Raw genomic sequence first — 12,710 nt, 5'->3', positions numbered from 1 at the left:
GATAAAAGCGTCTGCTAAATGTAGTATATATATATATATATATATATATATATATATATATATATATGTATAAATTTATATATACTACAGTTCAAAAGTTTGGAGTTGGTAGGATTTTTTCTTGTCACATGTTCCTTAAAAAATAGTTAAAACTAAAATATTCTGAAAATGATTACAATTTCAAAACAACTGTTTTCTATTTGAATATATGTTAAAATGTAATTTATTCCTGAAGCTGTATTTTCAGCATCATTACTCCATTCTTCAGTGTCACATGATCCTTCAGAAATCGTTCTGATACAGTATTCTGATTTGCTGTTCAAGTAACATTTGAACAGTAGTTGCTATAAACTACATTATAGTCTAAATAGTATATTTAAATATGTAAATATTAAACATATACAGGAACTGCATCTAATATTAACCAGAAGAAATAAATAAATACACAAACTAGAAAATCTGACATTTATTTCCTTTAATTGTATGTATTTATGTATGTATTTATTTGTTTGTTTATATATTTATCTATATTGTTTTATTTAATTTAATTTAAGTGTTTCATTCTGATCAATTTCAAGAGCCATTAAGTAAGCATTACTGATATAATGTTCTCTCTTATGATTCTAGATATCAGCATAATCGTCAAAAACACTGAGGTTTGTCAGGTAAAACATGAGCTCATTGATCTAATTCAATAGATCTGCCATTTTATTACAGCTGTTACTCCTGCTTCTTTAAATATTTAGTTTATGCGTAGGGTTTAATAGAACGCCACTCAAATATTTAGTAGTGAAACAACTAACTCGGTGCAACCATACCCTGTGATCAAAATCTGCATCATATTTCCCTCTGAAATGTCACTTTATGAAAGTAGAATACCATTTCAGGTTTATAAAGAGGAAAGGAAGAGTTAATTAGACTATCTATCTTGTCAGCTTGTTCTCTACGCAATCTGTAGTGCTGTCCTGGACCTAACGTCCCGATGGACGAACCAGACCAACACAAACCAACGGCTCATCATTAGACTGCCAGCACAAGAGCTGCTCAGAAATGAGAAGACAAGCATCACTGCTTGCGCTGCATGTAACCTGTCTTTTTGTTAGCGATATGAATGATACCTCACATGAGACTTCATGAGATGGAGAAACTCTGTTTTCTCTGAGGGCCCTGCTGTGCGTTAATGAGTCAAACACAGCTGAAGCGACTCTATTCTCAGAGCAATGAAGCTTCACCTGTTGGCTATGACACTGCGTCTGATGTCATATTTTTAGAGTTCGTTTTCTAGGGCTGAGGGCAATCAGAGGGCCGAATGCCAGTTTTATGCTATAATTAATACAAAGTACCACAAGCTCGCTCCGTGGTGCCAGGAGCCGCCGTGACAGCTGACTAGAGAACGGCAAACGTGTGTTTGAGTATGCAAGAGCAGGACTTCATGTGCATGTGCTTGTTCAAGAGAGGATAGTCAGCTGCTGCTGAGATAGTCATTGGGTGAAAGGGGACAATGGGCTCACGGTGGTTGGAAATATCACTCATTTGCACTGTATGTGCTAAATAAAACCAGCCACGTGAGCGTCATGTTCGTGCAAGTGAGTATATAGAGGTAAGGCACTAAAGTAATAATAATATCTCCAAAGACAGGGCTTTTGAGAATGGGGTCCGCAATGGATTGCTGGGGGTCCATGAAAAAGTTTAAAGAAAAGCAGCGTAAAAAAATAAATAAATAAATAATTGTATAAAAATTAGGTTAACTAAATTAATTTAATAGATTTATTTGATTTAATTAAATAATAATAAATTAAGACATTAGATTTAAATACATTAAAATATGTTCAAATTGAATTTGATTTTAAAAATAAATATTAGATTATACAGTTGATTAAAATATATATAATTGGATTTAAATACATAACAAAATAAATAGATAAAATATATTTAAACATGGTTAAAGTAAATAACATTTCATGTAAATAAATAAAAATATGATTTATTAGTAAGATTAACTAAATAAGTACCCCAGGGTTTTATTTAATTAATGTAAACGTATGAAAAATGTAAATGAATTAAATATGTGCAACATTTGATTAAAAATAATTGATTAAAATAAATATACAATTTGATTTAAATTACAAAACAAATACAATTATTTGATTCAAATAAATGCATTTAAAAATTATTGAAGTAAACAAATATTCAATATAAATATTTAAATAAAAATAAATCTGTTAAAAATAAATTAATAAACAAAATATCATACATTTTATTCAAATTATTATTTACTGTAAAAAGGCAGTGTAAAAAAATAAAAATAAATATGATTGAACTAACCAGTAATACTAACTAAATAAATAAATATATTTGATTAAAATAAAAAATGAAATAAAATTAGATTTCAAACAAAAATATAAAAATAAAAATGAATACAAAGAAGGCTAACTAATAAGATATCTAAGTAAATAAGTTTGATTAAAATAAAATGTAATAAATAAATAAATATATAATGTATATTTCACAGTATTAATCAGGTCTTTATATCACACAAGGATGATCATATTTGGAAAACCGTGGAATCTAAAAGATTGAAAAGCTCTACTTTAAAAAACACTTCCTGTCCTGTTGTTTGTCATCATTTCAATCGTTTCTGCTCCTAACACAATCAATCTTTGAGATTTTCATCTCAGTCACCTCTCACTGCTGTTGCCATGGAGATCACAATACATGCCCAAATGTGGAGCGGGGTGTTAGTCACAGCGCTCTGAAGCGCAGAGCGGCTCAAAGCAAACAAATCACAGGGAATTAAACACACATGTACTGCGTGTGTATGAGTGACCCGCATCCCGCTCACACTCAGATAAGAACATGATGATGTGTTTCAAAAGAACACAGCGTCTTCTACTGTTGCCTAGCAACCGCATCAGCAGCTGAAAGCAGGTCAGAGTGAAGATGCTTTATAGAGCCACTTCAGCAGCCAATCAGACTCAAAGAGCATCACAGTAACAGCCGTGCTGATTGGTCGACGCTGCCGTGAGGGACTGCAAGTAGCTGGTAGGGGGATGGGAGCATTATGAAATATGATTTATGCTGATTAAAATGTGCTTGAGCCCGATGAGTCATTAAATATTGCCAAAGTCAGACAGCGTGGTCCTCTCTCTCTCTCTCTCACTCTCTCTCGATCCGTCCGTTTGTCTCACCGGTGAAAATGGGGCAGAGTTTCCCCCAGCAGGTGATTCCTCCCTCAGAGGTGAACTGGCCCAGGGCCACCTCCAGAAAGAAGACGGGCAAACCTCCGCCAAACAGAAATATGAAGTAAGGGATGAGAAATGCACCTGGAAACACAATCACAAGATAAGGCAGGCAGTACACAAACTCCGCAAAGAAAGCCACATTACAGGAAATGGAATTACCACAAAAACAACACTAATCATGTTTGCATTCATTTACTGAAAGCACTCCTACCACTAAAATTACAATTTATGTTCTTGTACTGCTTAAAAAATACACATTTTTGTAATATTAAAGCAATTAAATAAAAAAACAAGACTCTCATTTTTTGCATATTATGCAAAAATGATTGTAATATTATAGTATAATAATAATACAACAGTATATCACAGATGCTATTGAAAGCATTTAACTGAATCTGAAACTGCAAGCTGTGTTCTCATTGTTAACTATTAAAGTCATTTCTGTTTAATTGGAATAAAGCTGAAATAAAACATCCATTCCAAATGAAAAACTTACACTTAAAAAACTAAAATAAAATGAACTTAGAAAAATTACTAAAGCTGAAATAAAAATAGAAATACAAAATTGTAAAACTGAAAACATAAAAACAGAAGCTAAGTCTTAACATTAATAAATACAATAGTGTATAAATATTACTAAATAGTATTAGATTTAGTACTGATATAGTATTACATATATATTTATTAGCACAGAGCAGAATACAATATAAAAAACTTGTAAATCATGCAGGTCAAAATGTGTTAGAAACACTCTTCTGTCCATTTAAAAAAGGAACAGATTTGCACACAAACATTTCTGCAATGAGCTCAAAGGTTTTAAAGCAATAGCTCACCCAAAAATAAAACTTTTCATTATTTACTCAACCTCGTGTTTCTTTCCAAACCTGAAGAACATATGAAGAATATTTGGTACCTGAACCTAGCCGGGAGCCATTGCCTTCCATAGTATTGTTTCACACAATGGAAATCAATGGCTACAGGCAACTGTTTGGTTACCACATTTTTTACCAAAATATCTTCTTTTGTGTTCAACAGAAGAAAGAAACTCTTATAGGTTTGGAACAACTTGAGGGTGAGTAAATGATGACAGAATTTGTACTTTTGGGTGAACTATCCCTTTAATGTCACAAGATTATGTTTGTGTGTGACATTAAACACTATTTACAGTACACAAAAACTGAAAAGTGTTAGCTCAAACATATTTTGTTGACATATTAAACATGTAAACACTCTCACCTCCGCCATTCTTGTAGCAGAGGTACGGGAAACGCCAAACGTTGCCTAAACCGACGAAACCTCCGGCCACAGAGAGCACGAAATCCAGCTTGCTGGCCCATTTCTCCCGCTGTGGTGCTTTACCCTCGGCCTCGTCTTCAGGACGCGTGCCGGGACTCTTACCAGGAGACGGCTTCAGCGTGTCCTTATGGAAATCTTTGAGACACTGCAACTTTTCCTTCTGTGCCATACTGACAAGCAGAGAGGAGAAGGGGTTGAGAATGATATACACTACCAAATTCACTTTTATTCAGCAAACATTCAGTGACAGCAAAGACATTTAATGTTCTAAAATAATTATATTTAATAAAAATGCTGTTTTTTGTACATTATATTCATCAGAGAATCCTGAAAACAAAATTAAGCAAATTTTCAACATTAATATTAAGTAGAAATGTTTCTCAGATATCAGAATGTTTTCTGAAGGATCACGTGACACTGAAGACTGGAGGAATGATGAGATTACAGCATTGCATCACAGAAATAAATTACATTTAAACATAATATTAACATAGATTTTTTTTTTTTAACTCATAAATATAAACTCATAAAAAATATTTCACAATATTACTGTCTTTACTGTATTTCTCAACAGATAAACAGAGCCTAGGCGACTTCTTTTAAAAAATTTAAACATTTCATCACAGTAAATATCTATTATATGTGTAACTGAGCTGGAAGGCCTTCATGAAGACACATCAGGATAGAATAGATCTCATAACAGATAAATAAACAGGAAATCTGAGCTATGAAATCACATCCACTGAGACATGTACTGTTACATAAGACAGCAAAAACTGAAAAAACCACTCTTAGTGCTGCTGAATGCTTGAAGCTCATGCAAAGCATTCCTAGGAATCATCTGAATAGCACAGAAGCCTCAAGAACTAACATGTACACAACTATGTACATAAAGTGTGAATGATACATGCAGGAAATGTTTAAATGCTGAGTGCTTCAGCAAAGAGTAAGACATGAGCTCTTGAAAGGAGATTCAGTCTGAGCAGGAAGCTGAGAAGACTGCTCTCCAGTCTGACATCCTGTTTGAAACACACAGAGACGCTGATAAACCAGCTCCCTTCATTACACGTGTACTAGTTGCCCAGAGACCTTTTCTCTGTATGTTTCAGCGTTTGGTACCATTTTTGTAACTGTATTTTCCTCAGCAGCACATGACTTATTAACATCCTCTTCTCTGGTCCTATCAGGATTTATCTGAGAAGCCTGGGCAGATACGGGGGTAGGTTGTGTTGCTCCTGTAAATCCTCAAATGTCTGCGCAAACATCCAAAGTTGAGTTGAAAATTCAATTTGAGAATGTCTCAATGTATTTTCTTGGTCACTCTTCTCTGTGCAACATGAACTAAATTGGATGCTCATGTTCTCCAGCATGATTTCAGATGACCCCAAGAGCATATTAAGCTTTTAAATATTTATTTTATTTCTTAGTTTATTTAACAGGGACAATGCAGTATAACATTGCTATGATTTCAAGCAGCTGATGCTCCACATATAGGCGTGTAGCCAAAGGCTAATTTGCAGCCCAAGTCCCTGGTTAGGCTTTTTTATTTATTATAAATATGAATGATTCCCAAGCTAACAGGAAATGTTCTCAGAACTCTTGCTAACATTTTAAACAGTTATGTAATGTTCTTAAAGTACTGTTTATGGAACATTCATATAACCTTATTAATATTTGTTATATGTTCTCATAACATTGAGAAAAAAAAAACATTCTCGGAGTATCCTAGCACTGAAACGCGTCATCACAGTGTTGTGAAAAATGTCTATTAGATTTTGTATCTTAAACTCTTTCAACATCAGATTCCAACGAGCCATTAAATCTTAAAAAGTCCATCTTTTCTTATCAGGAGAACAAGCAATGTGTCCATTTATTGTGAAATAAAACTGATAAGAACTCCACACCAATAAGTGGAATGTGACTGATTAGTCTGGGTCACCAGAGCGTCAGAAAAGCTCAACTCGGAGGGCTAGACTCAAATGCCATTGTGTCTTTGTAGCTTTGGTCGTGAGTGAAGAAATGTTGTAGGGTCACAGCTCACCATCAGCCTCTTTCAACCTTTCTTGACCCCAATAATGACCTTCTAAACATGCCCGGATCTCTCATTAGCCTTCACTGATAGCTCACTATCAACAAAAGCTATGTAAATTGCATGTTTAATCAACCAATGGCGTAAACAGAGAAGAAAGAACCAAGACAATTTATCAGAAGGCCACAACAACAGACAGCTGCAACTTAACCTTGTCTGGATATTCAGCTGTGAAGGTTATAAATTACACTCTTTCTACTCTGAGACTCAAATTGGTTGTATTCAGATACACAAAACATGTGGAAAGGGGAAATAAAGATGGTCTGATTATCTAATTATATTCAAAGGCCAATAAAGGAAAGCTCACAAAGCAAATGGGATATTATGAACTGAAATGACAACATTTAATCTGAAGCTATTATCTATAATGGAAGGTCAGATACTCAAATGTTAGTTCATTGTTGTCTAGTCAATACAAATCAGTAAGGGTTAGGGATCAAAACGATCCTGATTTAGAACATGGTGCAATGATATTGCAGTATTTTTGTGGCATTTTACCACATATTGTTGCAATACCATGGTCTCTAAAGTACATGAATATAGCAGTCATAATAACAGGTAGCGTTCCGATTATAACTTCCATTGAATTTTTTTAAATGTAAGGAATAAATCTTAGAATAATGTTTATGAAATGTTATTATAACCTTATTAATATACGATAAACTGTATCCTGATGTTGAGAGGAAACGTTCTGACAAATAAAAAATGGGTGTTTTAATCATTAAGTGCTTAAATGTAACATTCCCATAACGTTTTCAAAATTATAGGATGGAACACTCTCCTAAAGACAGTTCACATAACCAAGAAGAAATTGTCTTAATAATAAAAAAAAATTATATTTAGAATGTAAAAAAATTTATAAAATAAAAATAGAATGTTCCTGAATGTTTTGAGAGTTCAGAAATAGTGTTTTCATAGCAGATTCTAAAAAAAATCCAAAATGAAACATTGATCAAATATTCAAATGTAACGTTCTAATTACAATTTCAAAAAGATACAATTGAATGTTCTTTTAATGTTCACAAGAAATAACATTCTTAATAGATTAACAAGCTGACGTTGCATAAAAACATGCATAAAAGAACGTTTTCAGCTAACGATAGAGGATCCTTCGAACATATTTATATCTGGGAATCAAGGGTATGGCACGTACTGCCACTGTACTTTTCTCAGCGGTACTGAGGATAAAGTCTAAAGCACTGTTTCTGCAAGATCATCTCATCTCATGCATTATAAAACTAAATCTGTCTGCTCTCAAAATTAAAACCTGAAAGATATTCCGCTCGCGCCAGCGTCGCAGGTGCCCTAATTCTCCGGCGCGCGCTCCTGATTAAATTACATTTTTATGCGTGTTTAATTTGGAAACCCCAGCTACGGAATAAATTACAAAACCCCTTAACAAGTTTTAGGATATTGCAAAACAGACATTGCACGAGCCACAATAAAAGGCTGCGCGCGCGGACACGCCTCAAACTCTCATTCATTTGTGAATCAATTACATCTTCTAATGCATATCCATCAGCGAGGGTTTAGCATTTACCACACGAGATCAATAATGGACAAGAGAAGAAGTTTATTTCTTGGCTGTGCCCCAATAACCTACATTGTGTGTGTCTCTGTGTGTGTGCGGTGTTACATGAACCCGTATAACATATTTGAGACAGATCTGTCTCCAGCGGTGTCGGTGTTTACATGCACGAGCAGAGCAGAATAAATTTACATTAACCCACATTTTTATTGAGCTGTTAAAGCATGTACAATGAGTGGTGCTCTGTGTTGGTCCTGAGGGTGCTGTCACAAGCCTTTCGCTGGCTATATTAGTCTGAAACACTGTTAACCAGTACTTACAATTCATCTCTAATTACAGTGCATCTCAAATAAATTGACTGCATTTAATATTAACACATTAAGGTTCCAAAAACATGTGAGCTAATTTGTGCACAACAACTAAGGCACATCGCTTCCAATAAAACACCAGAAACATTGCATTTTGGGAACAATGTTTTTGTATTATATTCTATTCAGAACTGTTAAATGGCAAAACAGTTAAAAATGTTTCCCCATTCAAAGCACAGACAATATATCGTTCTTTGGCAAAAAATAAATGAGTTGATTAAAAAATGCAACAACAAAAAAGGACACAAAGGTGCGCTTCTCAAAGATGCAAATCAGAGTGAATTTCAGTTTTACATATATTTAAATTTTAGATAAGACCGTATATCCGCCTTAGACAAAAATAAACGAGTATTTAAAACGTTCATAAGATGCAGGCTACATAAAGATGCTCTTAAAGATACAGTTCCGCCTCCACTGACCACTGGCAAGGTGTCACTCACCTGACAATGCAATTTATTACTCAAGTCACTCTCTTGTTCTTTTGTCTTCTTGTGATGAGGCTACAAAGCGAGGAAAATAATCTTTACGCCCTCTCCCCCTGACTTCTGTCTTATATGCGAGCGCATGCAATAACGGAGAGAGTGGAAAAACACCAGGCTCTCGTGCAACAGGAGTGTTTCTTAAAGAGACAAGCACACGCTGGCTCCGCGTCGCTCAGCCTCGCTCGCGTCGGCAATTGTGTTGCTTGGTAATGAGTTTTTATGATTTAACACCAGCAGGGGGCACAGAAAGCTGCATCCACCAACGAGTCTTATTCATTCAAATATCACAGATTTGTTCTTGTTTGTTCACGTTTAATGTATATTTAGTCACCAAACCCCGCCCATCCAGGATTCCGCTCTCAGATTGATTGCCCTTCTCCGCGTTTATTCTATTTCTACACCTCATTAGCGAATTTGATGTTAATCAGGACTGCTGTTTACGTCACTATACTGGACAGCAAAGCTCATTCCATCATAATCCCTCTCTGACTGACCAACCATACATTTTTTCCAATGTGTTTTCCAGTCTGTGTGCCAAAGCAACATGCAAAAGTGGGGTCACGTGAAAGGGTCAGTGGCCTTGTGAGGGATCCACCTAGACTAAAAACTTCAGGATCAACTTAGAGAAAGAGTAAGAAGAAAAAAAAGAAAAAGGGGTGGGGTGGAGAAGGCGTCTATGTCTAAAGTCTGATTGTATGGCAACAATGCACAGCTAATCGTGTCACAGCAAAGCCAAAGGATTGTGATCCTCAGTGGTGTTTTTCCTTAGTATGCCACCATGTCTTCACTTGTCCTTGTCTCTCCTGTTCTTAGCTGCTTTAATAAAATCTTGTAATTGCATGTTATTATGGAATTTGAAGCTATTGCAGTACAGTTGTGCTCTTATAAAGAGTTTGGTCACCCAAATTCATGATATACGCATGTGTGAGATGGTCTGCAGACAGATGGCCTGTCCATGTGTCCACACTGTGCTGATCAGTCAAAGACTGAGAGCTGCGGTCATTACAGCCTCTCGCTGCTTCATTTCGATTATTTTGTGCATGTAGATGTACATACCACATGCATGTAATGTGACAACATCCAAACTGTCAAATGTGCAAATGTGTTCAATACTTTTAGTACTAATACTAATTAAGTGTCTAATGTTTGGTGAATGGTCAGAATACACTGTGATGCATTATTAATATATAAACCAACTTAAAATGACATTTGCACTGTAGCATCTAAAATACTTATTGAATGATCACTTTAAATATATATTATGTAGCTCATCATTTATTATCACTATGTATTAATCAACCTAAAATTACACACATTGCCTGTTCAAATACATTTTATTATTGAAAACCCTTGTTAAATGGTCAGAATACACTTTATATTAACTCACAATGACAACAAACTCTTAGAAGAAATGGATCTTTGGGGTTCTATGTAGAACCATAGGGTTCTTTACTCAACTCCAAAGAACCTTTTATGCTAAAAAGGTTCTATAATGACAAGAAAGAACCCTTTTGGCACAAAGGGTTCATATCTTGAATTTTGTGATCATTCACATGCATTCATACATGCATTTGAATACACCGAATAATGCAGTGAAAGAACGCACTCAAAATGCACACGCGCACTAGTATGACTTCATCATGTAACTTTACATTAGTCTAGATGCTTCCACTTTTTAGGCACGATTTGTTTAGTTTTTTAATATACTTGATACTGTTAAAAAGCACATCATTAAAACAAAAAATAGAGTTCACATTTCACACCTAAACAAGCGTGGAAAACGTAATTAGAACTAGCTACTAAATTAGTTAAAAATGCCTATCCATATACAGCTATGATTTGCGAACCCCAAACTGACTGAAACGATTCGCGAAACCTCTACGAACTCCCGAACTGATTCAAATGATTTGCGATCCCCAAACGGACTCAAATGATTCGCGAACCCGCTTTGAACTCCCGAACTGATTCAAATTATTTGCAATCCCCAAACTGACTCAAATGATTCGCGATGCCGCTGAGAACTCCCAAACTGACTCAAATGATTCTCGATCCCGCTCCAACTCCCAAACTGGATTCAGATGACTCAAATGATTCGCGATCCCTCTACGAACTCCCGAACTGCTTCAAATGATTTGTGATCCCCAAACTGACTCAAATGATTCGCTATCCCGCTACGAACTCCCGAACTTATTCAAATGATTCGCGATCCCCAAATTGACTCAAATGATTCGCGATCCCGCTACGAACTCCCGAACTGATTCAAATGATTCGCGATCCCCAAATTGGCGCAAATGATTCGCGAACCCGCTTTGAACTCCCGAACTGACTCAAATGAATCGCGATCCCGCTCTGAACTCCCGAACTGACTCAATGATTCGCGATCTCGCTTCGAACTCGCGAACTGACTCAAATGATTCGAGAACCAGCTATGAACTCCCGAACTGACTCAAATGATTCGCTAACCCGCTACTAACTCCCTAACCGACTCAAATGATTTGCGATCCCAATATACATAATGCTATAAAAGTGTGCACATCGAGAGAAATAAACAGCAGATGTTCATGTTAACAACTTCTTTAACTTGAGCAAACCCTGCTATGTAATATTTATATATCAACCAACTTCAAATGACATGCATTGCCATTTTCACTATATTTAAAATACTTGTTGAATAGCCAAAATACACCCTGATTATCTTTTTTAAAACTGTAATATTTTTGTGGTATTATGTTAACATATCCAACCTAAATGGACATGTATTGCCTTTTTGAAATATAAAAATTTACTGTATGATATGGTAACTTGTACAGTTAATCAGTTTTTTGCACGACCTCTTTTATTGAAATTTGAAGGAGTCTAAAATCCATTTTCCTTTTAATCTCATTTCAGTGTATATTATTTATTTCTCTTTTTTTTCATGCTCATATGAAGTGAATGCCCTGCATTAAGACAGTGTTGTGCACCATTAAGACAGTGTTGAAGTCAACAAGAATTCGAATAGTTCCCAGCAAGAGTATGTGAGCGTGTAGTGTGATGGTGAACGGGGTTGCCAGGTTTCCTCCCCAGTCTCTGGAGCCGCTGGTCACCCAGGAGGAGATTAAAGAGCGAGGCAATAGAACGGGTTGTTTTTAATCCATGCCGAAATAATAGCAGTAAATCAGCTCAGCTCCAGAGTGCTGAGTCCAGCTGTATTCGGCTTGTGCAACTCTGACATTTGCATGTGATGAGATCTCTTTGCCCGCCTGCATTTAATTGAATTCTTAGCAGCAAGGTATGCAAAGGGCTCATTGTTATTTGTTAATTATTGGTGCTGTCATGTGTCATGTGGCTGGATTTGCAGTAGTAGTTTTGCTAGAGATTTTGGAGCTGTATTTTTAAGGACATGTGAAGCAGGTGGACTATGGGAAGAGTCATGTGCCGCCACAGTAAGCCTCTTTCACCCTCACATGCATGCGCTCTGTTCGTGTCAAAGGGTAGCTGGGGAATACTGAAAGATTTCATTCACACGCTGACACACACAAGCCACCGATTCGCCAAAACGTACAAAAACTCATTTAACTGCCATGATATTGTGTCAGACACATAGACTGACACATGCTGTGCTTGATTTAAACTGCTAGAACTACGACACTTCAACCTCCCAACAATGCTTTGATCGCAGCAGGAAATACATTCATAGGGTTCCACGAACTCCAGCGGCTGCTC

General features: G+C 35.9%; 1 protein-coding gene across 1 annotated transcript in view; it reads right to left on the bottom strand.

Annotated features, from left to right (window-relative positions):
- Positions 1-9,141, bottom strand: part of LOC127963511 (sodium- and chloride-dependent taurine transporter) — a 22,635-nt gene extending 13,494 nt beyond the window's left edge. The window contains exons 1-3 of the mRNA XM_052563453.1: positions 8,964-9,141; positions 4,479-4,708; positions 3,189-3,323 (exon numbers count right to left, since the gene is read on the bottom strand). Of these exons, the coding sequence (XP_052419413.1) occupies positions 3,189-3,323; positions 4,479-4,707 (364 nt within the window). The 5' untranslated portion in view covers position 4,708; positions 8,964-9,141. The remainder of the gene's footprint in view (positions 1-3,188; positions 3,324-4,478; positions 4,709-8,963) is intronic.
- Between the last annotated feature and the right edge of the window lie 3,569 nt (positions 9,142-12,710).

The sequence above is a fragment of the Carassius gibelio genome, chromosome B8 (genome assembly GCF_023724105.1).
Source record: "Carassius gibelio isolate Cgi1373 ecotype wild population from Czech Republic chromosome B8, carGib1.2-hapl.c, whole genome shotgun sequence".
Taxonomy (NCBI): domain Eukaryota; kingdom Metazoa; phylum Chordata; class Actinopteri; order Cypriniformes; family Cyprinidae; genus Carassius; species Carassius gibelio.
Note: the sequence above shows the minus strand (reverse complement) of the source record. Positions and strands in the feature narration are given on the sequence as shown.